The following is a 27888-nucleotide window of genomic DNA, read 5'->3' on the forward strand; positions in this document are numbered from 1 at the left end:
ACATGAATTTTGGATGGATTAATGATATCATGCCAAAGCACCGGTCTATGGATTGACAAGCCCCATTTCATCCATACAATCCACATGATTGATACCAATGTGACACATGCTTAATAAAAAACTGCTGAAGAGAACGAAGTGTTGAATGCATACACAAGATTTACTATCTTCTAGTCGTCACAATCAGAAGTACCTAAAAGGCAGCATATCAGCCAGCTGGAACCTGGGCCCCTGTGGCATCAGGCCTTTACTTCTAAGCCGTCACTGAATCAGGGGGAGCTCTGGAGCCTCAGGAGCGGCTGGGCAGCAGCGGGTGATGTGAGAAACTCCCAGGGGTCTCAGTTCTACTCATCATTTGGTTCAAAAATGCTTAACTCTTTCAACAGTGAGCTGTTGTATTGGTCTGTTGTATATGAGTGCCAGGCTGGTTGTCAATATTGACATCACACCTTCCAGACTCTTCCATAATCTTCTTTTGCCCCCAAACACCAGCCACTGTAAGGTGGCTGAGTGGGACAAAGGTTCTGCTTATCCTATGAACCTGGAGCCTTTTCCCCCAGCCAGAGCCAACTGGCCCGGCCCAGCATCGGCCTCGACTTTGCCTTTGTTGGCACTGCGTTACGAGTTCTAAGCCAACTGGCTTATGTACACAGCTTCTGGCATTACCGTATCCCAAGCTCTTCCACCTTGGAAATTTTCATTGCATTTACTCCCGATTTTCATGTTTATTTGGCAGGAACTTGATCTTTGCTGGGCGAGTTGGCGTATCTCTCCTGCTAGACTTAAATGGGTAAATGTCCAACTTCCAATTCCTTTTTCAATCCCATCTCTTCCCTGGCTTGGCCAATAGGCCACACACTTTGCCAACGTGGCTTTATTATGTGTATCCTGGAGTATATTTCCTTTTGTGTGTGTAGCTCTGCTTCCTGGAACTATTATTTCTGGTAGACTTTGGGTTGATTCTTGGCTACCTATTGTTTTTCCAGCTGAAGTATTTTATTCCTTCAACATTTCATGAAGCTTTATGAAAACCCACTGAAGGTAGGTTCCCAAGTTTCACAAACAGTTGTCCCAAGAGTGTGTAGGGTTGGGACTGGGACTGAACTTGATCCTAAGGGTTTGTGGGAGTCTTCTTGGAAAAACCAAGGAAAAGCAGGAGTCATTAATACTAGTCATAATTTTCAAGGTGCTTATTTTGAGCAAGTGGTATGCAAAACACCTCATTTCCCTCTCTAGCCAAGTCTGTCCTGTAGGAGGTCTTAGCCTCCATTTTAATAAGTGTATGAAAAATAGGTCCAGAAAGGCTAGGGCTGGAGAGATGGCTCGGTTGGTAAAGTGATTGCTGAACAAGCATGAGGGCCTAAATTCAGACCCCCATCATCCATATAAAAATCTGGGTGTGGTGAAACATACCTGTAATCCCAGCTCTGGGAAGCTGGAGCCAGGAGGATCCCTGGGGTTTGCCGGTCAGACGGTCTAGCCAAATCTGTGAGCTGTAGGTTCAGAGAAAGACTCTATCTCAAAAAAATAAGGAGGGCAATTGTAGAAAACACTAAGGTCCACCTCCAGCCTCCACACACATGTGCAGACATGTGCGCACACACATGCACACATCCTCATGAACACATATAATATACACACACACAGTGAGGTAGCATGGCCAAGCTTTAAGTGTGATTCAAGATGGGTGGCTTCCAACCATTAATGCAAACCTATTCATGACCTTTCTTGAACCTGACCATTTGTGACTTTCCATCACTGACTGGATAGTGCCTAAAGTAACTAACATGGCCAGATGCCTTCTGCCAAACATTCTCTTCCCATAATCATAAGCTTCAGTAGTAGCTCTTCCCATCCCTCTTCCCATAATCAATCCAATCCATTCCTCTTCCCATAATCATAAGCTTCAGTAATAGCTCTTGAGGACATGCTCAGCTAAGCTGTCCTAACTTGTCCTGTGGGCAGTGGAGAGCCATGGAGGTTTTAAGCAGATTGAGTAGGAACAGGAGAAATCCAAATCAGAGATGTGTGAAGCAACCCAGGCACAGGTGCACAGGGATCTGAACAAAGGGAGGAACAGGGAAGGAAAGGAGTGAATTGGATTCAAGAGACACACCTTGGTGACTGGAGATGTGGGGAAGTCAAGGGCAACAATGGTCTAGACTTCTAGTCAGATTTCTGGCTTGCATCAGATAGAAGACACAATACAAGCTATTGTGTGTTTTGTGTTTCGTGTGGTGTATGCATCTGAGTGTGTGGGTGTGCACATTCATGTGCTCACCTGTGGCAGTCAGAGCAGGTATGGGGTATATTCCTCTGTTTCTCTCCACCTTATTGCCTTGAGACAGTCTCTCGCTGACACAAAATCTTACCATTTTGGTAAGGCTGGCCAACCAGTGAGCTCTTGCGATCCCCTTATCTCTGATCCCTGATGCCTGGGTTACAGACACATACTCTCACCCACTGAGTTATCTTCCCAGCCCCAGTTCTAGCTAGTCTTAAGCAGTCTCTGTGAGTGCCCAACAGAGGCAGCGATGCCCACCTATAGTTCTGGTGTGTTTTCAGTCCATGATTGTGAAGGGTCCTGGTCATGGTAAAATAGTTTTCATTCCTTGTCTTCTTTATGCACTTTTTTACACTGGGTGTGGCAATTTGCTGAAAGCTTGGCCAAAAAAAAGTCCATCTCCTCTCCCTCCCAAATTGAACTACAAACCCACGCAATGTCAGTCCCACATTAGGCACTCAAACAGCACCTGAAATTAAGCTTTTAAACATGAAAAATCAATCAAACCCAAAGAACTTGGCTTGAAAGGAAGAGGTGTTGAAAAGAAGTAGGCTGAGGTAGACTGAGAAAAACAACTTAAATTATTAAAGCAGGGTTTTCATACTATGGGAGAAATGATCCAATAATGTCAGATTAAAAATGCAGATCTATTTACCTTCCAGATGGTTTTTCAAGGTCTCTTATTAAGGCTGACTGCATGCCTGTTTGTTTATGAATGAGAGTTTGTTACTTGGGGAAGGGAACCAGACCTGGGCATGCTAGCCTTATTCCCTGTCATTTATCACTAACTAAGGGTCTCCTGTGACTTCTGGCTTGTGAGCTTACTGTATAACTTTCCCCATTGAAAAGGGAGATCACGTTCACTTTTGTATTATTTTCTGAATTCAAGTGCCAAATGTTTGTGCAGTTTAAAAAAGATGGTTTCTTTCTTCCCAACTCATTTTAATCCCTCCTCCCCCTCTTGGCTCTGGGGCATTTGTAATATAGAAATTATAATATTACCATCACTTTCATGTCAGTGGGCTTCGATGTCTGGAAGAGAAGATCAAAATATCTTTGAGACAGAATTAGTCAGATGGACAAACTGGAAGGGAAGAAAGTCCTAAGTCAGTGACCTTCAAGGGGATACATTTGGCTGTAATACAAGGAACCCTAGGGGTCATGTGCTGACACAGGAAATAACAGTACATCAACACCATTACAGAGAAATACATTGTGAATCTTATATACAAGCCATGGAGTGAAATTTAAAGTCTTCTAGTAGCTCCTTTTTTTTTTTAAACATTTTATTTACTCTGTGTATATTTGTGTGCATTTACATTTTATTCTCTCTCTCTCTCTCTCTCTCTCTCTCTCTCGTGTGTGTGTGTGTGTGTGTGTGTGTGTGTGTGTGTGTTACAGTTTAATTTACTAACAATACCGTATCTTCTTCCAGCGGTAGCATTCAGCCGCTCTGCTCCCATCTCTGTGTCCCTTGGATAGTCATGTTTGATTGCAGTCATAGAACCAGGCAGATTTTGAAAGTGCAGGCAGTTGTGTAGGTAGGCCTCTCCTTAAGACCCTGAAAGTGTACTTCAGGAGAGTGTCTTCTCATGCCTAGTGCAGTCTTAGAAGTTCTCAGTGCTAGAAATAGGTGCCACAGATTGAACTTAAGTAGTCAGGTTGACTGCAAGTCCCTTACCTGTTAAATCATCTTGCCAGCCCACCTGCATTTAAAAGGCAAAAAAGAAACCATTGATGTTAGTCCTCTATGTTTCAATGTTATATTTTAGCATATGATCAAAGTAAATGTTATTGAGCTCCTTCATATTCTTTTTGGTACTCAGTCTTTGAAATCCACTTTGCATGTTGCGTTTAGAGCAATCCCCATTCAGAGCACCCACATTTGGAGTGTGTAGGGCAGTCAGATGTATCTTAAGCTTATAATTAGACACTGTGGGGCTAGGAAATTCAGTGACTGTTCCTCTCACACTGATAGACCACAAGTGGGTTATACACATATGAACCCATTTTTTTCCCACATGAGAAAGAAAAAAAAAGCAGCATTTGACAAAAACTGTCCAAATGGTTCCCTTGTAAAACTGTAGGTTAAATTTTTTTTCACATAATTGTTCTTTGGTTTCAGGACTGGTCACAGGAAGGAAATCACCCTTTTGGGGACCAGACAACTTCATTCAAGGGAAAATAAAATGGAGGCATTAAAAAAAATGTATAAAAAACTCCACATTTAAAAAAATGGAAGCGTAAACATTTTCATCATTTTAGATGGTGCAAGTTTCATTAACAAATGTCAGCTGATTTCTCTTCTGCAAGAGTGTGACTTTATTACATGTGAACTACAAGAATTCAGTTAGTTCCTAGAAGTGTTAGCCTGAATGAAAATAGACACACACACACACACACACACACACACACACACACAATTTGGCAGCTCTAGGATGACTTTTAATTTCTAATTGGGAAAATGTTTGTGCTCAACATTTTGGGGAGAATGGGAGCTACAATATTAAATGTACCCAGACAACTTTATTGAGAAAGTCCAATTGCATGACACAATAAATCAACTTCTGTTTGTTGCCCAGAGCATCTTCAGGATTTTAGCACAAACCCAGTGGTCACACTATCTCTGAAGCTGCAGGTAAATGCTTTATGAATTGGGATTGTTTTCTGGGGTAGGCAACATTGTTTGCCAGTGCTGTGGGAATCCCTGGGAATCAGTAAGATCTGCCTTTAAATCTTAGTGATTCATTGGGTTCTTTTGTACCAGCCTCAGATTTCCCGTCTGTGTCAAAGAGAGTCTATATCAGGGATTGTTGTGAAGGTTAAATGTGACCGTGCAAGTGCAAAGCCTATAGGAGACGCTTGATGAGTGATGGTTCTCTTGCTGTCTTTCTGGTAAGATTCAGTGATGCTAAGTGTTCTGAGAGTTAATGTTTGCTGTAAAGCTGTGTATTAGTTATCTGCTGCTTTGTAATAAATTATTTGTGGCTGAAAACAATAACCAAAATGCACATGCATAGTCTTACTTTTCTGGCTAGGAAAGTAGAGGCAGTTTAGCTGAGCACAGAGACTTAAGGCCTCTGGTGAGGTTTAGTCACAATTCCCACCCAGGATGGGGTCTCACTAGAAGGCTTGACTGGGTGAGGTCAGTTTCTAAATTTATTTATGTGTTTGTTGGCAGGGTGAGGGTCTCTGTAGACTGTTGCTCTGAGGGCTTCAATTCCTCACTGGCTTTTGGCTAGAGGCCTGTCCCATTCTCTGCCACATGAACTCGTCCGTAGGGCAGTTTATAACAGCATCTGCTTAAATCATTTCCAAAGTTGGAACAAACAAGGGTAGCACTAGGTCAGGTCCATTGTCTTTCCACACTTGTAACATTCAGAGGCAAACAAGCAGCCATATGATAGTGTTTTTTGCCTTTTTTTGTATAACCTGAGAGCCTCTTCACAACATGATTCATTTTCTTTTCTTTAAAGAAAGATTTATTTTGGGGCTGGAGAGATGGCTCACTGGTTAAGAGCACTGACTGCTCTTGCAGAGGACCAGGGTTCAGTTCCCAGCACTCACATGGCGGCTACAAACTAGTCCTTAACTCCAGTTCCAGGGGAATCTGAAGCCTTCTGATCTCAGAGGTATTGCATGACATGGGTCCACTCACATACATGCAGGCAATACACTAGTACACATAAAATAAATTTTTTAAAAAGAGATTTATTTTGCAGGGTGTAGTGGTGCACACCTTTAATCCCAGCACTTTGGAGGCAGAGGCAGACTGATCTATGTCGGATTGAGGTCAGCCTGATTTACATAATGAGTGCTAGGTGACTGGGGTTAGGGAGCCCCTGTCCAAAAAAAAAAAAAAAAAAAAAAAGATTTATTTTTAGTATTTTTGTGTATGTGTGTCTGTATGAGTGAATGTTGTGTGTTCAGTTGCCCCACAGGTGCTGCGAACTGAACTTGGGTGGTCTGGAAGAGCAGCAAGTACTCTTAACTGCTAAGCCATCTCTCCAGCCCCGCAATACGCGTTCTTCAAAAATGCATATAGTACCAATAAACTGGAAACTCTGCATAAAATGTTAGGGGCTTTAAAACACCTGGAGGGGTTGGACAGATGGCTTAGCATCTAAGAGTGCTTGTGGTTCTTGCAGAGGACCCAGGTTCAGTTTACAGCACCATGTAGTGGCTCACAACTGCCTACCACTCCAGTTTTAGGTGATCCAACACCCTCTTTTGGATTCCCCAGGCACACATGTATTGTACATACATATATGCACACACAACACACCATATATATAAATATATATATATAATCTTAAAAACAAAGCAAAACCCCTAAACTCCCCTGAGCCCATGGGATTGTCTCCTTTAGCATTCATAGATCCTAGGATGAAATTTCTGAACACTTACGTGCTGAATTTTTCCACATCATATCACATTTTCTTGTTACCTTGAACCACTGATATTTTAAAAATTTGACCTGGCGGCTGGAGAGATGGCTCAGAGGTTAAGAGCACTGGCTGCTCTTGTGGAGGACCCAGGTTCAGTTCCCGGTTCCCACATGGAGGCTAACAACCTTCCTTAATTCCAGTTCCAGAGGCATCAAACCCTCTTCTAGGCTCCATGGGCACTGCACGGGGGTGGTGTACCTAAAAATATGTAGGCAAAACACTGATACACAAATTGAAAAAAAAGGATTTTTTTTTTTTTAACCTGATCTACTTCAGCTTTCACGACTCCAGACTAGAGCTGGCAGGCAGCTAAAAAGTTGTGTCACTCAGTCTTGGCACCTTAAGGTGGGATTCAGTGCATCCCAGAACTGATGGGGTGCATTCCCATTTGAGTTGTTTCTCAGTTTCTGTCAATTATATTATTTGCATTTCTGTTTATTTCTGGTTTTACTTTTTACCACCCTGCCTCCTTTACTGTGGAAGGAGGGAAGGACAGAGCACAAAAGTGTCCTTTCTTTTACTCTTCCATCATTAAATCGTTTGAAACCGCGTGTGGAAGCCCAAGCGACACTGGAACAGATGCACAGGTGCATTTTTAAAAAAAATTGAATTCTAGGTGCCTGTATTTGCATTTACTTTCCCTTTCTGAAATCCAGGCTCAAACACACGCCCCAGTTAAGGTGGACATCCCGCAGAGGAAATAACTCTTGTCATCAGCGCTGTGCTACCTTCTTTTCCCTGTGGCTTCCTCAGAATCACTTCCAAGCTTGTTAGAAATGCAGAATCTCGGGCCCCATACAGGTCCTCAAGTGTGTCTGTTGCATTGTAGTCTGAGAAGCACGGGTTGTATTCCTCACTCACCACTAAAAAAAAAAAAGTGCGTGTTTTCTCCTAAGAATTGGCTCTCTGCTTAAACTTTTTCTTTCCCTCCTTGGAGTGCACTCTGTTTGTAGTTACCGACTCAAGCTGCGGTCAGGGGAGATTGGTGAGCGCATCCTAGGACGATCGAGGAGGAGGAAGAAGGAGAAAACTAGAGGCTGAACATAGAATCTGGGCAGTTTAAGACCCGAGAGGCAGCGAGAGTTGGATCTGCTGGACCCTCGGAGCCGGGACTCTCGGGGCACCACGCACACAGCCGCGCGCAGGTCAGTGCTTACAAAACTTGGCAGAGAGGCCGGCTGGGGCGGCCGGGGGCGGGCTGGCGGGAGGGCGTGGCCGGCGCCGAGGGGCGGGGTCAGAGCCGAGGCAGTGGGGAAGCAACCGCGCTGGGCAGCGGAGCGGCGGCCACGCCATGTGGCTGCTGGGGCCGCTGTGCCTGCTGCTGAGCAGCGCCGCGGGTGAGTGGGGGACGTGCGGCGAACTTCCCCGCGGCGCGGTGCGGGTTGACGGCCGCGATCGCCACCGCTAGGCGCGTGGGCCTGGGCTGCGCGCGTGGGTGTGCGCGGAGGGCGGACCCGGGCTCCGGGCTGGCCCGGACCCCGCGACGGGCTGCTGCGGGGCGCGCGCCGTGCCATTGTGTGGGCCGGGGCGCCGGGGGCTGTTGTGTGTGCGCGGGCGGAGCTTTGTGTGGCGCCCGGCTCCCGGGAGCCCGGCGGCTGCCCCGATTGGGCGTAGCTTGAGTGTGTCTGAGTGTGCAGTGTGTGTTGCGGAACCGGGGAGGGGAGGGGAGGGAGAGAAGTCTTCCCAGATTTCCATCTTCCCGGGCGCCGGGGCTCCTAGTGCGGCGCCAGCCTCCCAGAGCCTCTAGCGTACACTCTCCGGCCTCAGTTTCCCTTTGCACTGTGCTTGGAACAAGTGGCATCCCCGCTTCCTTCCCCTCCTTCCTGGGACTGTTTTGGTTTGGCCATAGCACGATGTAGCGGGACTGGACATGGGAATGACTAGGTATCCTCACCCATCCTGGGAGCAGATCTTTATTTCAGCCGTCTGTCGCGGACTTCTTGACCAGTGCGGAGCCCTGGGAAGAGGACCTGGGGCTTCTGAGGACTGTTGGTCCCTGCACAGAGCGTGTGCATCCTGACACTCCCAGGACAGCGAGCCTCTTTCCCTCCCCTACAGTGAGCTGTTCCCAGGAACTTTTCTGCTGATGTGGGCACAGCTCCGAATTCCATCCTGGAGCCCTTCCCCTCTGCCCCTTCCTGCCAGCCACAGCTGTCAGCAACCCCTCCTAGCTCCGCCAGCCCTTGGCCCCCTGATGTTTTTTCTGCACAGCTGATGTCCTGTGATCTTTCGTTCGTGAAGATTTCTTCGTGTCTATGCCATTCACATGTCTGATTCATGTTGGTTCCCCCAAATATTTCTAACAACTTGCCTGCTAGGTGTCGTGTTTGTTTGGGAAGTTGAGAACATTTTGAGTTGTCCTCTTGCAGATGTCCTAAAGGGGAACTCCCAGCCTTCTTAGAACTCCCTGGTGCTGTGCATCCTTTGAACCCACCGGCCAACCCCTCCCCCCCCATGACATCATACTCTCTTCTCTAGACTCCATTTAGACGTCTGTGGATTTGCTCAGCTTCCAGTGAGGGGCTAGACTCCAGAGAAGGAGGGAGGGAGGAAGGAAAAAAAGGGCAGGGGCGAGAGAGAGAGAGATTCAGATTCAGAAAGTGTATTAGGCAGCTATAAGCAGGTGCAAATTATTTGAAGGTTGTTAGAGCAGGCTCAGTTCCAGGGCATCTCAGATATGAAGATCTGCCTGGATTCACACATTTAACTCACATAGTCATGTCATGCCCCTGATAATACCCCAGCCAGCTCTTATGTGTGTCCACTACTTGTGACCAGTGAACACTAATTATCACTTCTCCCCATTGTACTGGGTTGCTTGAGTAGAATGTCCAGTTCACAAAATGTTATTTCTATCACTCCCTGGTCAACAATGGTTATTTAGTATGGTGTGCATATACATTATGAGCTCAAATAACTAAAATAGTCACAGTGAGTTATAAAATTCAGGGGAAGAGAGGAACAGCCCAATGTTCCTTGGAAGATTGTTTGTGGCTTTGGATTGCCTAAGCTGCTTTAGGAACCTTTAAGTGGATTGGAGTGTGCCCATTTTTATGTTACGTTATGCACCATCTTCTAAGCATGAATTGTATTTGACCCAAATGTGAGAAACAGGCCTGGGTTATTTTTTCTAATGCTGTTGTTCACAGCTGGACCAGATACCCTTCTATCCCACCTGCTACACCTCAGCTATCTTTTAGAAAGCTGATAAAATGAGAGAGGACATAAAAACCAGGACTTTGGATTTTCACCTCCCTTTGATATAGTCTGTAGAGGAAACCTGGGGTCTAAATTGAGTGGCAACTCTGAGTTCCCCATCTTTGTTTGGCTGGAAGGCCACTCTGTCACTCTAAGGCCTTGTTCAGGAACCCTCTTAGGTACCTTCTTGCATGCTTTTCTTTTGTCTTATGGTTGCATTAGGGAAGTGAAGCATTGATTGTGACTATTATTATTTTTTAATGTATCCTGCTAGAGGCTCAGCCCACATCACTTCATCTCATGTCCAGTTTTCTGGCACATGGGTGTACATGGTGGGTTTGAGTGAGTCTTGAGACATTTCTAATGGTGGCCATGTGGATGGGTAGTTGGTTAATTGTCCCCTTTCTTCTCAGCCTTTGCTGAGACACCTTAGCTCCTTCTCCTGTCTGGGAAGGTCTCCACTCCCCCCCCCCCACCAGGAGTGTGCCTATTGACCTTTTCTCCTGGAAGGATCTGCTTCATGACCCGAGGGCGGGTGTTATCTTTTTTTTTTTTTTTAACTATCTAAGTAGCTGCGCACAGTTCAGCACAGCCCAACCCCAGTAGAAGAGACTGAACAGAAGTACAAATAAACACACCTTGTTGCTTTTCATCTTCAAAGGCTGGGACAGGAGCTCCCTACTGGGGTGTGAGGTGCTTTTTTGTTGTTGTTGTTTCTTGATAGCCCACCAGGCATCAGTGGGAAAGGGAGAGGATGGGGATATGAATAGAAGAGGACACGATGATAAATTCTGGGCCTTAAATTTTGACCAAAAATCAAAGTTTCCAGAATAAGTTGACAGTAGGCTTGTGTGGTCACCACTGTGAATTCATTATTTTTCTTTTCTTTTTTGAGAAAGGGTTTCATGTAGCCCAGGCTGGCCTTTAACTAGCATCTTTGAATTAGCTATGTAGGTGAGGATAACCTTGAACTTCTGATTCTCTTGCCTCTACCTACTAAGTGCTGCGATTACAGGCATGGACCACTGTGCCCTGTTTATGTGGTGCTGGAAATCGAACTCAGGACTTTATTCATGCTAGGCAAACACTCTGTTACTGAGCCATATTCATCTCTAGTCTGACTTTTGTAAAGCAGTTGAGAGAATTTGGAGATTAAGAAGTTATGTGATGCCATGATATTGTACAGAATGTTTGTCCTTATAGCCTTGCCTGTTTGTATGGGCAGACCAGGGGACTCCAAGATTCATGGCCCAAGTCCTATGTGTGAGATGCTTATCTTGCCCCGGAAAATGCCTGACCTCCTTGACTTTTTCCAAAGAGCTCAGGTAGCAAGTAGTAGCATGCCATTCTATGGCTTCCAAGGATTGATGACTGTTCAGGGCACCAACATATGGACTGAAGCATAGATTCTAACCTAGGCATCTCCTGGATCCCTCCCCAGCCTCTCTTGCTGTACCCAGCTTTGTGGACAGTGCTACCATGTCTGTCCTACTAGGAATGTTGGTGAACCAACAACACCCTCCTCATACCTGCTCATTTTGTGGATAATACCCTGAACATTTTCAACAGTGACATCACTTGTCTATGGAGAACACATCCATGATCACAGTGAATACACACAGGAAATCTCAGTCCTTGTGTGGAGATGTTAACTTGTCACTCTAACCCTTTCTTTGCCATGCACATGGATGGCAGAGGATGCTATAAGCTGAGGCTCCATTGCTGACTGGAGTGGTATGAACCTGAGGGTACTTATTCTTACTTATTGAGCTCCATATTTATGTTTCTCCCTTTTTCTTATATGTTTATCATATTGTCTAAATAAAAATGCAAAGATGCTGTATGCTATGACATATCTTAGAGTGACATATCTATTAGCTATGGATAGCTCCAGGGACAGATCTGGTTTGGGGCTGTTGCATTTTCTTGTTGGTTTTCTTTTCTTCTTTCTGTCTTTTGGATGCTTTGGTACTGCTTGGGCAGTCTACTTGACAACCAGGGAGATGCTTTAAAGATGGTGCTTTTCTTCCATTGTAATGGTATTCAGTTGGGTACTGTGGAGAATTCTTTGTTTTTGTTTTTGTTTTGTTCTGATTTCTTTATTTTTTTAATGGGAGGGTAGCCAGGTACTTTGAAGAAGTAGCATTTGTTTGTCATATCACTTATTTATTTTTGAGCAGGGTCTCATTATATAGATCAGGTTTGCAGAGATTTACCTGCCTCCGCCTCCTGAGTGCTGGGTTTAAAGGTGTGCACTACCATGCCTAGCCTACTTGGCATATCACTTGCTAAGTGTTTAATATTGCACACCAGAATAAGCAGACTCTTGTGCCAAGGTAACTACTTGTTAAGAGAGATAGTAAATGCTTATGTGAGGTAGCATTATAAAGGTTCTTGGAGGTGCTTCTGAAAATGGGATTAGCATAGTCTAGGGGTTCTCAGCCTTGGTGACACTGACATTTAGGACTGAATAGTTGTTTTTTGTGTCGGGCTGTTCTGTGCATTGTACAGTGCTTTGCAACATTGCTGGGCTAATATGTGATAATCAGTTACCTTTCTGGACAGTACCAACTTGACTCTGGTTGAGAACCTCTGATGTAGTGCAACAAATTCCCTTGCCATTCACCTTGAACTCATCCTAAAAAAAACCCTGCTGGATGCAAAGGGTCAAAATGACATTCTATTCTGTCACATTTCTCTGTTTCTGCTGCCATGCAAGTTCAGTGTAAATATACATTCTGAAATAGAAATGCCCAGGGCACTGACCCCTTTCCTCTCACTTACCTTTGTGCTATAGTGAAAACTTATGGAATTTTCGACTGCAGCTTTGCTTTGACTCCCTTAGGAAAGACATATGCTGAAAAAGTAGGTCACAGACAGGTGGTAGTTGATAGCCAAAACCACCTGGCTCTCTGAATGTTAAGCTTGGGATGTTCATGTGCTCCGGGTGTGTGGGCTGTAGGAGAGAGGATGCTGGGATTTTCTGCCTTGAGAGTCCAGTAAACATTTGGGATCTGCCTGTCTCCATCCCCCAATGTTGGGGTTACAGGCATGTGTAGTCATGCCCAGCAATTTACATGGGTACTGGGGATTTGAACTCATGTCTTCAAGCTTGCAGAACAAGTGGTCTGAATCACTGAGCCATCTTTCCAGCCTCTTTGGACATATTTTCAGTCAGGAGTTGAAGCCTGCAGGTAGACACAGGAGGTACTCTGTATGTATAATCCTTTGTTGTGAGTTACCTGTGCTAATCCCTTATTCTACTACATTATGAACTCCTTCAGGCCTGGGATCCTCTGGTAAACGCACATGTCATATTTTTTATTTCTTTTGTGATGCTAAGAAGGGTAGGAATAGCCACTACTCATTGAAGGGTCACTCCATCTGGCAGGATGCCGGGGACTGCACAGAAAATATTTTGTTGTCATCTCCAGTTAAAAACACTACCAAAAATACCCATGCTCAGAGTTCAGACAAAATAGAAGCATGATAATAAACTATTAAAATCTCCCTTCTTTCACATTTATTTCCTTACCCCAAGTAACCACTATGAACTATCTGAAGATGAATTTATATATAAATACTCATACATTCATAGGCATAATTTAATGAGTTCATGCCTGCCTGGTTCTAGCTTATCTTTTCTCTTTCTCTCTCTTTCTTTCTTTCTTTCTTTCTTTCTTTCTTTCTTTCTTCCTTCCTTCCTTCCTCTCTCTCTCTCTCTCTCTCTCTCTTTCTTTCTTTCTTTCTTTCTTCCTTTCACCATGCTTCATCAGTTCTGCTTTCAGCCACTGGGATGGGTCACCTGCTCTTGGTGCCCACATCTCTCATACTCAGGAGTAGCAGTTTCTCTTAGCAGTGCTCCTGTTGCTTGGCTCATGGAAGGCAGTCCTTCTCCCCATCTTCCAAGCCTGCAGTGACTTGGCTGCAGCCATTTGGGAATGTCTTTCTCTTCTAAGTTTGTTTTATGTGTATGAGTGTTTGCCTGCATGTATGTATGTTGCATGTTTTTGCAATACCCCCCAGAGGCCAGAAGAGGGTGTCAAATCCCCTGGAACTGAAGTTAAGGACAGTTGTTAGCTGCCATGTGGGTGCTGGGAACTGAACCCAAGACTTCTTCAAGAGTAGCCAGTGCTCTTAACTGCTGAGACCCCTCTTCAGCCTCCTCTTTTAAGTGTCTTTTTTGGTTTTAAATTTTCTGCTTGGCTTTTACCACACAAGAAAATAGGGAATTATACTCATTTTTCCCCTAGGTGATAGATATTTACTTCACTATTTCCAGTTTACCCTGTTTACTCTTTTGTGTAAATTTTTGTTTCAATGCCATCTTTTATTGTCATCTTTTAAAGGCTATTTTGAGTTAGCTTGTCTGTTTTTATTTTATTTTTTAAAGATATTTAAAATAGCAGTTACATTCAACTTGGGCAGTACAGAACTTGGTGGAAGTGATAACACACATGTCTATCCAGGCCAGTGATCCGTAAGTCATAGCGTCTGTCTGTGGTGCGATTGGCCCTTAGGCATATCCCGTTCAAGGTGTTGCAGTGTCTCAGGCATTCTTCTCAGCTGTTGCCCAGCTTTTATCTATATACTCATTCTTTTCAAAACAACTCTACCAACCTCTTTCTGGTCTATTAAGCTTATTCAGTAAGTGATATGTTCTGCTCTCTGACAAGAGTGGCAAAATAAAAGGTGAGGTCACTGTTCCTAAGCTTTCAGCCAGTAAAAGTAGTTTTGGAATTGGCACTGTTCTGCAGAACCCTCCCTGTGCTTCTCAACCAACAAGGTTTACTGTGTTCTTGTTCCACATTTGTTTGAACAAGGAAGTAAAGTGTCTAGCTTGTGCTAGAGAGCTCCATCAGTGGATAGTGCTGTCAACACTGACCTCATTGTGTTGGAGAGAATGATCTGTTAGAGAACATGGATTCCCAACTATTTTATTCCAGTGTACATTTTGTGTTTTGGTTGGTTGAAACTGATGTTCTGTCTTTCCCCTGGGTGGGGAACTTATCATTAGGGGCATTTGAATCATCCTCTGCAAAGGCTTGGTTTATTAAGAGCAACAATAGCAATAATACTTAAGTTACTATGGTACCAATAAACAAATGGTACCAAGAACCAAGTTTGTGTGTCACTGATTATGTACATAATGGCAAGAATTTTATTCCTGTATCATGGGATATATTTGCTGGAATACCAACCAAAATGATTTTCTTTTTTAAAAAGTTTTTTACATTTGTTTACATATTGGGACGGGCCCATGCATGCTATGGTGTGTGTGTGTGTGTGTGTGTGTGTGTGTGTGTGTGTGTGTAGGTTAGAGGACAATTTGCAAGAGTTGGGTCTCTCCTTCTATCATCTGAGTCCCTGAGATTCAACTCAGGTTGTCAGGCTTCTCTGTAAGCTCCTTTATCTACTGAGTACTCTCACCAGCCCCAGGAATTTCTTTTTGCTTAGCATACACTTCAGATACTTATCAGTGACACAGAGAAAGTCCCACTGTTTAAAAAGCCTAGAAATAGATTTTCTAGACCAAAATAGAGTATGTCACATATAACAAGAGAAGTTTAAGTTCTTAAAAGAATTGCTGTCCTACTCTGAGCATCAGTTTATACAGTTCAAATGTTTTTGAATTCATTATATTACTGTGGCAGGCAAATTTTTAATGTGGGACTTTAGGAAGATGCTAGAAATCTTTGTCCTGTCTTAATGCCCTAAGCCAAGAAGGGAGGGCTTGTGGGCAACAGTGCTTTGTGAGTAACTGCTGCTTCTAGTTATAAAGCATTCATCACCATGGGCAGACCAGAACGGATCTTGGGATTTCAAAAGCTCTCACTTCCTAGACCTCTCCAGAGAATTGAGAACCAGAACCAGAAGCTCCTTTTAGCGAGTCACGGTGAGATCAAGAGACACTGATAGGCTGAGGCAAATTCTCTGGTGCCCAAGTCCAACTGTGATTTCTGACAAATAGTGCACTGTGCAGACTAGGCTGTCTCTGTTCTGGAGAGTGGCCACAAAGAGGAAGGGCAGCCACCGAGCTGATTCTGGAATAGCTCCTCAGTATCCAGGAGCTGGCGGGAGGCAGAATTCATGAATAGCTTGATTTAGAAGACTTGCAAAGCCAAGGTGCCAGTTTCCAGGTGGCAGTGGGCACTTGTGTATGTGTTGGCATGGAGAAATGGAAGTATAAAGGGTGTTTAATTTACTGCATTAGAAATCCCTGCTCATTATTGCAAGGCCAGTGAGGTTAGCTGGGGATGTCAGTAGTGTGTCGTCTTTGATGGGGCCACTGGAGCATTTTCCATCAGACTTAGCTTTGAATCAGAGTAGTGTTCTCCCAAAGTCCTTAACTAATTGGAAATGGCTGAAAAATGGGCCCTACTCACACTTGTAAGTTCCATGGTCAGTTGAAGCCTCTCAATTGGTTTGGAAAGTTCTAAATTTAACTTGTTTTTCATTATAAAAATAAAATGAGGGAGTTTTCAGGAAAATGGAAGAGTGATTAACAATATAGGGCATTCATTTCATCAACACTAAAGCCATAAAAAATGGTTGATGCTAAGAAAGACCAGAAAAGAACTGAATAAGTGTTTTAAAAGCAGGTTTATAGAACCTTGTACGTTTGATTAAAAAACATGATACTGGGCTGGGCATGGTGGCGCGCACCTTTAATCCCAGCACTTGGGAGGCAGAGGCAGGCGGATCTTTGTGAGTTTGAGGCCAGCCTGGTTTACATAGTGAGTTCCAGGACAGCTGGGGCTACAAGGAGACCCTGTCTCAAAAAAGACAAAAACAAAACAAACAAAAAACCGTGATACTAGCCAGTGAGCCGAACTGGCAGGAGCCAGGGAAAGAGAACTAGAAAATGTTGATAACCACCAGAAAAGAGATAAATCTGGAAAGGATGACCTTTGCATCAGGAATAGTCTTTATTGACGAAAAGTGGAACTGATCTTGTTTGTGTCATGGAGACAGTATAAGCATGGGTGGAGCGTATAGGCAGCGGTGATAAAACAGGGTACAGTTTAGCATCCCTAAAATTCATTTGCTACCCAAGGCAGTGATAACGACCCTGCAAGAAAACCCAATGGTTGTCAAAAACATGATAAAGTTGTTCATTTTTTAAATAATAAGTATATCAGAACAATCGAAGAGATAATAAAAATTGGAATATAGATGTTAGAGAAATGGCTCAGTCAGTAAGGGTGCTTGTTAGTCAAGCATGAGGACTTGAGTTCAAATTCCAAGCAAACACAAAAATCTGGGCATGGCTGTACATGCCTCCAACATTGGTGGTGTGAGGGTTTGGGGAGGGGGGGCAGAAACAGATGGGTCCCGAGAGCTTGCTGGCTGTCTAACCTAGTTGAAACAATGAGCTGGTTCGGTGAGAGACCCTGTCTCAAGGCACTAAGAAGGAAAGTGATAGGAGACACTTGGCGTCTTATTTTGGCCACTGCATATACACACACAGTGTGCACACCTGCAAACGCATGTGCATGTAGCATATACACAATACCCCCCCCCCCAAAAAATTGGAATACATATTCTGAGACGGGAACATCCTTCAGAGTGGATGGGACAATATCACATCCTTTGGAAGCAACAAATCCCGAACAGAACAGCTGGGCTTCCATGTTTTCTTGATGTCTGCCTCCTTTACTGGTACTGTCCAGCACCCGATTTGGTGCTTGGCATAGTGTCAGCCACACAGCAGGGTTTGCTGTAGGCTATGTAGAGGAAGCAATGAAGGGGTCACTGAAGAGAGGTGACTTTGAAAATGGAATCAAGGGCAGACCTAGGTGAAGTCATGGTGGATGAAATTACCTGGTCTAAATTAACTGTGCCCTTTGATGACAAACTATTTCTCTCGATTTTGAAACAGTTTCATTGATCTTCAAAGACTTGCAAGAATTTTAAAAAATATTTTATTTATTATTTTTTATTTTATGTGTATGAGTATATTGCCTGCATGTATGTAAGTGCGCTCATGTTGTTTGATGCCTGAGGATGTTAGAAGAGGGAGTCAGATTTTCCTGGAACTGGAATTACGGATGGTTGTTAGCCACCATGTGGGTGCTAGGAATTGAACCTGCGTCCTCTGCAAGAGCAGCCAGTCCTCCTAAATGCTGCGCCACCTCTCCAGCTCTTTGCAAGGATTTTTACAAGAGATATCATTGGCTGTAAAAGACAAAGAAAAAGAGGTCTTTGAGAAGGAAATGGATTATAGCAATTTCAAGTTAGGTGATAAATTAGACACATTATGAGACATGTGGCATATGTAAGAGGTTTATGACAGGTTAATGAACTGTCCTGCATCTTAATTCCATTTGAAGGGACTTTGCATAGTTTACTGACTGAATGGAAGAAACTTGAGAGAGAGAGAGAGAGAGAGAGAGAGAGAAAGAAAGAGAAAAAAACAGTTGTTAAGTATCAGCATTCAAAACATTAAATGATAAGAAATTTATTCTGCTCTGGTTTAAAGGGAAATAAAAATTTGCTGATAAAACCACACAAATGAGCCAGGCGTGGTGGCTTGCACAGCCCTGTGAGTTTGAGGCCAGCCTGATCTATATAGTGAGTTTCAGGCTAGCTGGGGCTACAGGGAGATACTGTTTCAAAGAGACAAGACAAAAACAAATAAATTAAAAACTACACAAATGATTCCAGGAGGGAAGTGCATCGGTAAATATGTTGGAAGGAAGTAGAGGGCGATATAAATACACCAGTTAGAAGACTTAATGTAAAACAAAATGTTGCTGACACACAGAAAAAAAAAAATTACCCATCTCTTCCTGATAGGAGATGAAGGAAGAAGCAAGAGAGAGAAATAGAACAGAAAGCTACGGAATAAAATCCATTCTCCAAGGGTGCTTTTATGGTAGTAGTATTAGCATGAGATAGATGAAACACGGTCACTGCTAATGACAAGAGCTTCATTAAACAGCAAATAGCTGATCATCCCACATATGAAGACATGAAGAGTCGTAAGCACAACAGAAGAGTGTTGAAGGCTCTTTAAACTACACAAATGATTCCAGGAGGGAAGTACATCAATAAATATAATGTTGGAAGGAAGGATATAAAATTAGCTAGTGCTTAGAAGGTCAAAATATTTGGAGGGTACATAGATTTAACTTTTTTTTTTTAAAGAAAAGTTTGGGGAATAGGAAAGTGTTGAGATATCAGGGTTTGTGGGTGGGTGGTGAGGTATCCATAGCTGGGAGTGGGCAGTGGACCCACCATTCCCTCTGGGAGCCTCCAAGGGTCTTTGCGCCACACACCTGTTCCTGCATCTGCAGAAGTGTTGGCAACAGAAGCCATGGGGATCAATCCTTCCGGTTAATGAGATAAGAAGGCTGATTAAGCTTGAAGCTGGCCTTAGAGAGCCTGACACCAGCGGCTGCTGGGGGGGGTGGGGTGGGGGGGTGTTCTGCAAACAGGAAGTGACAAGAGCAACTTGAGCCTGTTCCATGGACAGGAAAGAAGGGTCAGAAGGTTCCAGAGAAAAAATGTGTATTTTTGTTTTTGTATGTTATTAAGTACTTAAAGTATTTTTGTAAGGAAACATTCAGCCTCAGGGATGAATTCTGAAGAGTGTGTTCTTAGGCAATTTTGTTATTCTGTGAATATCATTTATAAAGTGTGCTTGTACACTCTAGGATGGCTATGACATCACCAGGCAATACGATATAATTTTATAGAGCTTCTGTGGTCTGTGTGGCCCACTGTGGACTGAAATATTCTTTTGTAGCACATGACTGTACTGTATTTTTAAATAATTATTGTGAGTCCTCTCCTTCTACACACACACACACACACACACACACACACAATATTCAAGCTTCACATTAAGCAGTGCTTAATATTGCTCTGGCAGTGGCCACATCTTGGGCCCCCTGAAGATCTTGACTATAAAGTAAATATATAAGCCAGTAACGTAAAACGATGTGTTGTCATTATCAGAGATTATATACTTTATACATTGTGTGTGATGGACTTTTATATGATTGGCAGCACAGTAAGTTTGCTTATACTAGTATCACCAGCAACACCATTATTGGGAGATAGGAAATTTTTCCTCCATTTCCTTTTGGTGTGTGTGTGTGTGTGTGTGTGTGTGTATGTGTGTGTGTGTGTAGTATATTTTGTGTGTATGGTCTATGTACTTGTTAGTGTAGGTGTGTATGCAGGTGCATGTGGGTGTGGAGGCCTGAGGTTGATGTGGGATGTCTTTCCTTGATTACTCTCTGTTTTTATTTTTTGAGACACTGAACCTGAAGCTAGAGCCTGATTTGACTAGGCTGGCTTGTTAATGAACTTTAGGGATCTACCTGTCTCTGCCTCCCCTCCGCCAGTGCTGGGGTTACAGGCGTACACCACCATACCCGGCTTTTTATATGTGTGCTGGGGATCCAAACTCAGGTCCTGGCTTGCATGGCAGGCACTTTATGGCCTGGGCCATCTCCTCAGCTCTCCATTATAATCTTACAGAATCGTCATTGTATATGTGACTTGTCATTAACTGAAACTAACATGATCCAACCACACCAGCCATATACATCCTCATAGAGTGTCATTCCTTTGGCTGTACATGGAATGTTGCTGGCCCATTCCACCAAGAGGATAGTCCTAAGGTCCCATGAGAATCATGAATGTAAATATGGCCAGCAAAAGATACCATACTGTATCTGTTATACAACTGTAAGTGATTAATATGGATGAAGAAGCTGAAAACATAGTTTCCTACTTGGCTTCACAATTCCACTTCCAGGACTTCATTGTAACTAGATAGTTTGGGGTATGTACATAGATCCAGCTGTGAGAATATTTGTGGTAGTGTTGTTTACAGTAGCAAAACTCCCAAAGCTAACAAAGTGCTCTGTTAGGAATGAGGACCCTAAAATACTGTGCAGACAGTGAGGGCATGCTACAGACCTGTGCTCACCATTAAGAAACCCACAAACCACACATGGTTAATTATGTTTAAGTTAGGTAAGATTAAGTTAAATCACACATTCAGATTTTCAGCCATATGGGGCACTCGGGTGTGTGCATGTGTGGAGGCCTGAGGTCAATGTTAGATGTCTTTCCTTGAAGGGTCTCCATCATTATATTTTGAGACAGGGTCTCTCACTGAACCTGAAATGTGTTGATTTGACGAGGCCAGTTGGTCAATGAGTTTCAGGGATCTCCATGGTCCCCCTCCCCAGTGCTGGGGTTACAGACCTGTATCACCATGCTCAGCTTGCTAAACAGTGCCACTGTATTGGTCAGTACAGATGGAGAACACGGCTTCCACTGTACAAAGTTCTGGTGGGTAGTGCTGATCTGTAGGATTCATTCTTATATGAAAAGAGGGTTTTATTATATGGAATGACTCACATATGCAGAGTGCGTGTGTGTGTGTGTGTGTGTGTGTGTGTGTGTGTGTGTGTGTGTTCCATGCTGGTTGGAGCACAGTGTGCAATTTATCATTTAAAAAAATTTTGTGTATGTATGTCTGTGTTGTACACGTGTATGTGGGTGTGCTCATGTATTTACACATGTGGCCAGAGGTCAACATCAGATGTCTTCTTCAGTCGTTCTCCACCTTATTTTTTTGAGACAGGGTCTCTCACTGAACCTGGAACTCACTGTTTCAGGTAGACTGGACGGCCAGCAAGAGCCCTGGGCATCTGCTTGTCTCTGCCCCTCCCTGCCCAGCATTGTGATTACAGAGCATGCCATCATACCTGACTTTTATGGGGGTGCTGGAGAACCTGACTTTTATGGGGGTGCTGGAGATTGAATTCAGATATTCCTGCTTGCATGACAAGCTCTTTAGCCACTGAATCATCTGCTCAGTCCCACCGTTTCTTTGTTTTTCCAAATTCAGCTATGTCTCTCTTCAGGGGTTCCTACACAGCAAAAGCCAGAGAACATGGGCAGCCTCTCTTTTTTCCAGGACTCCCGATGCCAGGCTAGCCATTGGTGTTTTTACTGGTTTGTGTTCTAAATCCTATAGCACAGCATTGGACTTTCTTGTCCTTTAAACCTTTAATCCCCACCCCTCCCCCCTACACTTTCCACCAATGACCTTTCCTCTGAATTTAATAGCTGTGAATTTTCAAGGTGGGAGAGAAGAAGCTACTGCCCTCTTCTTCACTGGATTAATGAGAAACTGTTACCTATGGGCAGAGAAAGTCGCCATTATCGGAGGAAACAGTAACAGCAATTCAGCCTCCTTTCTGTTCGGTTGCAGGTGTGGGCTCTTCTTTGTAGTTTGCAGTTCCTCCTGGGCAGTTAAGAGATCACTGCAGCCATCCCTCCAGCCCCAGCCTCTCCTAGCAGCCTCTAGCCTCCAGCACCTGAGCTTGCTAGTGTGGGGGTGGGGGGTGAACTCACACAGATGAAGCTAGTGTTCAGCCTAGTGGTCTCTTGTTTCATCCTGGTTTTAAGAAACCACGCTGACCAGCTTGACTGGGAAAGGGATTCTGTCTGCCAGCCTGTTCCTTTCCTCATAGTGAAGTGCACACTTATGGAGTGTGTTTGCTCTCTGTCTCTATAACTGAGGCTCTGATTGTTTGCACACAGTTTCAGGAAAGCTTCCTGTTCGCCCTTCAAAACCAGCCTTGTGAGTCTCCTTTTCTCAAGGCCATAATTCTGTGTTCAGCTCCCACCACAGAATTAACCTCTGGCTTTTTAAGAGCCACCTCTACCTTACATTTGTTCCTGTTAAATATATCACACTGTATTACAATTTATTTATGCTTATTCTCTAGACTTAAATGGTTATTAAGCCATTATAAGATTATAAAAGGAACCCAAGTTCTTTAAAAAATATACTTTCTAATTACTTTAAATTCTGGAACCTTTCAAGCATCATAAAAGAATGAAGAATAATGTAACTAATTCTAGTATTCCTGCCACACAGGCTTATCAGATTTTTACACATGGCATTTAAATTTAGACTTTATTTTGAAAGAAAAATGTATTGCTATTGCTGATATTGTCAAAGACTTTCTGTGTGTGTGTGTGTGTGCATGCATGCGTGTGTGTGTGTGTGTGTGTGTGTGTGTGTGTGTGTCTGAACATGTGCACACATTTGTGTGTGGAGGCCAGGGGTTGACATAGGGTGTCTTCCTCAATCACTCCCTACATTATTTTTAATTTATTGATTGATTGGTCTTTTTTAAAAAAATCATTTATTATTTTTATTTTATGTGTATACATGTATTGCCTGCGTGTAGGTAAGTGCACCCGTGTTGTGTAATGCTGGTGGAAGACAGAAGAGGCTGTTGGATCCTCTGGAATTGGAGTTACAGACAGTTGTTAGGTGCCATGTGGGTGCTGGGATTCAAACCCAGGGCTTCTGCAAGAACAGTCAGTGTTCTTAACCACTGAGCCATCTCTCTAGCCCCAGACTGATCTTTTTGAGAGGGTCTTCCTATAGCCTCAGCTGACCTAGACTCACTATACCTTCATCTCACAGAGATCTGCCTGCTTGTGCCTCCCCAGAGCTGGGATTAAAGGCATATGCCATCATGCCCGGTTGTCCACTTATTTTATTTTTATTTTAATTTTTTATTGAATTTTTGTGTATTTCATACAGAAAATCATCTTTATGTCCCCTTTCCCTTTGGCACCCTCCCATACCTCCCACTGGAGTTCATACATTCTGTCATTTGTACTAAGGCTTATTATGTAAAGTTAGTGTCCCCTGATGTCCCTCAGTGCTAGTTCATCCACCAGGGTTTAGTCAACCTATCTAGAGTCTCTCCCTTCAAGAAGATCAGCTTTTCCTTACCCGGCAGTAATCAGCTGCCAATAATTCTTTGACTAAGATTGTGGCTTGCTGTTCATTTCCACAGTTCTGTGCTGGGTTTTTGTCTGCATAAGTTTGCATGGGCCTTGTGCATGCTGACACCATTGCTGTAGGTTTGTATGAGAAGGGTCCCAGGTGCCTGTGGGACCATTTCCATATGGTCATGCACCTCCTCCCTGGCTCTTACGATCTTTCTGCCCCCTCTTCTGCAATGGTTCCTGAGCCCTGGGTGGGTGGACCTCAATATAGGAGTCCTGTCCAAGGACCTGTACTCTGTAGACTCTTATTCTCTGCGTTTTGACCATTTGTGGGCTTTTGTGTTCCTGGCCCTCTGTTGCATGAGGGGGCTTCACTAATGAGAACTGAAAGATGCATTAGTGTTCTCTTCATCCCTTGTTCTATGTTCTGTGAGTTTTAGGTGTAGAGGTTGCATCCTAGGTGTGCCACTTAGGCTTGGGCAATTCACAGAGAATGTGTGTGACCAGTGGTGTAACTCTGTAATAATCTCTGTTGAAAAAGAAGCTACTTTGATGGGTGGTGACTGGGATAGTTGTCTGTAAATTTAAGGATCCATATTTTGTACATAGTAAGAAATCACATTTGCCTAGGGATATGAGAGCCTTGGGGTTTTTGCTAAGATTTATGACCTCTCCTGCTATGTGTATTTGGCTATGTTTACAGTACCACACATGAGTTTCCTCCCATTGAGTGGACTTTAAGTCCAATTAGGTAGCTGTTGATTGCCCCCAACATAAAAGTGCCTCTACTGCACCAATGTCATTTGCTGTGCTGATCGCTGATATGGCTTTTAGGCCTTGAAGCCAGGGTTGGACCATTGATTGATGTTCTCCCTTACCAGCTTTCATAGTGCTTCCAGGTCAGTTTCAGCTCCATTGCTCCAAATCCTGTGTCCAAAGTATGTCCTGTCTTCAGCAATAGGGTCTTACCATCAAGTTCTGGGAGGCAATCAAGCATGTGGCAATGGCCTGTGTAATTTTAGGAGTTTCTTGGACTATCCCGGCCAACAATGCAAAGGAAAGTTTCTCCTGTCTGGCACTGTTTCTTGTTATGTAGTCTTTAGCTATACTCGTGGACTCATGTAGGGATATTGTATATGTAAGTTTTCAGTAGCTTTTTGGACCAATATGATTCCCTCTGGTTTTTTATACTAGCTAGGCACTATTTATGTCTCCTCTTTCTCTCCTTGTCTTAATGTCCACCTTATTTTTTTAAGACAGGGTCTGTCACTGTCTAGCTGGACAGTGAGCTCCAGGGATTTACTTGTTTCTGCCTCCCAGTGCTGGGTTACAGGTGTGTGACACCATCCCTGGCTCTTTATGTGGGTTCTGAGTATCTGAACTCAGGTCTTCATCTTTGCACAACAAGCACATTACCCACTGAGCCATCTCCCCACTCCTCTTTCCATGGTTTTAATCTGTTACACTTCTGTATGCATCTATCCAGAGCACTGTGCTCTCAGCATATGCCTTGTCATGCTTGCCTGTACTGTTGCAACTAACTCTTTTCACTTACTCTAGCAATTCTGAGAATTATTTTGATGCCACATATGGATGTACTTTAACAGCTGTAGAGTAGCCATTGTATGGACGTACCAAGCATTTTGGTTCATCAGTAGTAAGACATTTGGGTTAGTACAGTGACTACCCATACTGCAGTGGAAATGCTATGCGTGACATAGCAGTAGGACCAGTGCTGTTCTCAAAGTGGGATTGCCGACTAGGGGTCTACACATTTCCAACTGCACAGACATTGTGACCCATTGATGAGATGATTCTGCTCACTGATACTGCTATTGGTGGTTCCTAAGAGCAGCCGTTTCCTCACATCTCTTCCAAAATTAGCAATTTAGAATTCATAGTTTCCCAAAGTGAAGAGTGGGAACTTGCTGTGACTTTTAGTTCACCTTTTTCTGATTTCTAGCTGGGGGAGAATGATAGGCTGAGGCCAGGCCCACTTCTCAGAGGCTTTGACTGGAGAACTCTAGCATCTCAAGCACAGGCAGGTAAGAGGTGTTTATTCTAGTGTTGGTGTGGCAGGGATTTCTGGGGTTGACATCAGGGCTGGATGATGAAGTCATCACATATGCTGGTGGTGTGGATGCTGGGCACCTGGCTCAGTATGTAGAAGGCTACAAGCTGCAGTGGTGTGCTTGGCCATCCTATGAGGTTTCTTCCTGCCTAAGACTGTTGAAGACCATGGACTAGCCATGCCTCCATTGAGAACCAGCCAAGCAGGGAGGTAACTTGCTGAGATTTGCTCTCATTGAGAGTGTGAGAAAGTGATGATTCAGAGACAGGCTGTGACCCAAATGGTCTGACTTGCTGTATGATTTTGTCACAGAGCCACTGCCTCAGTGGGTGATGAAGTGAATGGGAGCTCAGTGTTCTTGCAGGGAGATGATGAGGTTGTGTATGCAGAGTCCTTAGCCCAGTGCCTGCCACCTATCCATGCTCTAAGGCTAGTTCTGAGGGCTGCGGGTATCTTTGATCTTAGCATCTGAGTGCTGACACAGAGTAAGTGCTCAGAAAAGGTTTGTTGAATGACTGTGTGGGTATCTACTTAGTTTGCACATTTGGCTTTTGAATTTGATTCTAAGAGCACAGAGAACATTGTTAAGCAGGGATGACTCTGATTCTGTTTGTAATCTCAAGACAGAAATGATGACTACTAATTCACCTGAATGTTTTAGTCCTTCAGTTTCTAATCATGAGCCATATGCTAGGATAACAACTGAGCATTACCACACCTAGCTTTCACATTGACTTTAAAAAATATTATTTATTTATTTATTTATTTGTTATTTATGTGTGTGCCATGGTGCATGTGTGGAGGTCAGAGGATAACTTTGCAGAGTTGGCTGTCTCCTTTCACCTTTACATGAGTTCTGAGGATTGAACTCAGGCCATCAGACTACATGGCAATCATCTTCACCTACTGAACCTTGTCACCTTATCCACCTCTTTTGTTTTTGACAGGGTCTCATGTAGCCCCAGACTGGTCTCAAACTCTCTGTGTAGCTGAGGATGACTTTGAACTTCTGATCCTCCTGCCTACACTTCCCAAGTACTGGATAATAGGCATGTGCCAGCCACCATGTTTGGTTCTTAATGAACTCTTAAAAATGTATTCATCCTGTTTTCCTCCTTCTTTTAAATGTTTTCCCCTCCACCTTCAAATAACTCTTTCCCTTTGGATATAACCCCCCCCCCGCCCCCCAACGCCTCCCACACACACCCAGGCTTTGGCTGGGCTTGAACTTGTCTGGCGCCCTAGAGGGCATTCTAAGGCCTGTTGTGGGGCTGGGACTAAATAGGATTCTGGGTGAGTCCGGAGAATTCATGATGTAGTTCAGTTTTGCTGTTCAACATGTGCATCTCAGTCTGCTTTGTCCCTTCTGAAGGTCCCTTTTTCCATCCTGAATTTTGGATGGAGGGAGTATGCCCACCCTGTAGGGCCATAGTGAGGACTGGTAGCAGATTTCCCTATGTTGATCTGCGCTGGTTTTTAGAGGCTCAGTGGCCCCTTCTGGGAAACACCTGATTTTCTTGGACTGCCTGGGCCACCAACACTGGAATGAGTCTTTGCAGTAGATCAGGGAGCTTCAGAGACTTGGAAATAGAAATTCCCCTTATGTATATTTAGAGAAAGCCATGCTGATGACTGTTTTCTGTTTAAATTTCATGAATGGTTAAGGCATGGTGCTGGGCCAGAGTGCTCTTTTTAAAATATTTAAAAAACTATTTTATTATTTTTATTTTATGTGTATGAGTATATTGCCTGCATGTAGGTAAGTGCACCCGTGTTATGCAATGCCTGCAGAGGACAGAAGAGGCCATCTGATCCCCTGGAACTGGAGTTATGGACAATTGTTAGCTGCCATGTGGGTGCTGGGATTCAAACCCGGGTTGAACAACCAGTGTTCTTAACCACTGAGCCAACTCTCCAGCCCCACCAGAGTGTTCTTATATATACGATTGTACAGACTCATCTGCTTGGAGGCTGATCTAGGCCAGAAGGACCTAGTGAGGTGGGAGGATGTGGGTGATTAGTATTGAGGTTTGGGGCAGTTAGGTATAGGCAATAGTTTTCTAGGACAGAGAACCCTCACTGTGCAGAGGAACTGGAGGCCATCT

The 27888-nt window shown here is 43.8% G+C and overlaps 1 protein-coding gene across 1 annotated transcript in view; it reads left to right on the forward strand.

Moving 5' to 3' along the window:
- The first annotated feature begins 7900 nt into the window (after nucleotides 1-7900).
- Nucleotides 7901-27888, forward strand: part of Ldlrad3 (low density lipoprotein receptor class A domain containing 3) — a 287400-nt gene continuing 267412 nt past the window's right edge. The window contains exon 1 of the mRNA XM_008852383.3: nucleotides 7901-8069. Coding sequence (XP_008850605.1) covers nucleotides 8024-8069 — 46 coding nt within the window. The 5' untranslated portion in view covers nucleotides 7901-8023. The remainder of the gene's footprint in view (nucleotides 8070-27888) is intronic.

This window comes from Nannospalax galili, unplaced genomic scaffold (assembly GCF_000622305.1).
Source record: "Nannospalax galili isolate Female #2095 unplaced genomic scaffold, S.galili_v1.0 scaffold126, whole genome shotgun sequence".
NCBI classification, from domain to species: domain Eukaryota; kingdom Metazoa; phylum Chordata; class Mammalia; order Rodentia; family Spalacidae; genus Nannospalax; species Nannospalax galili.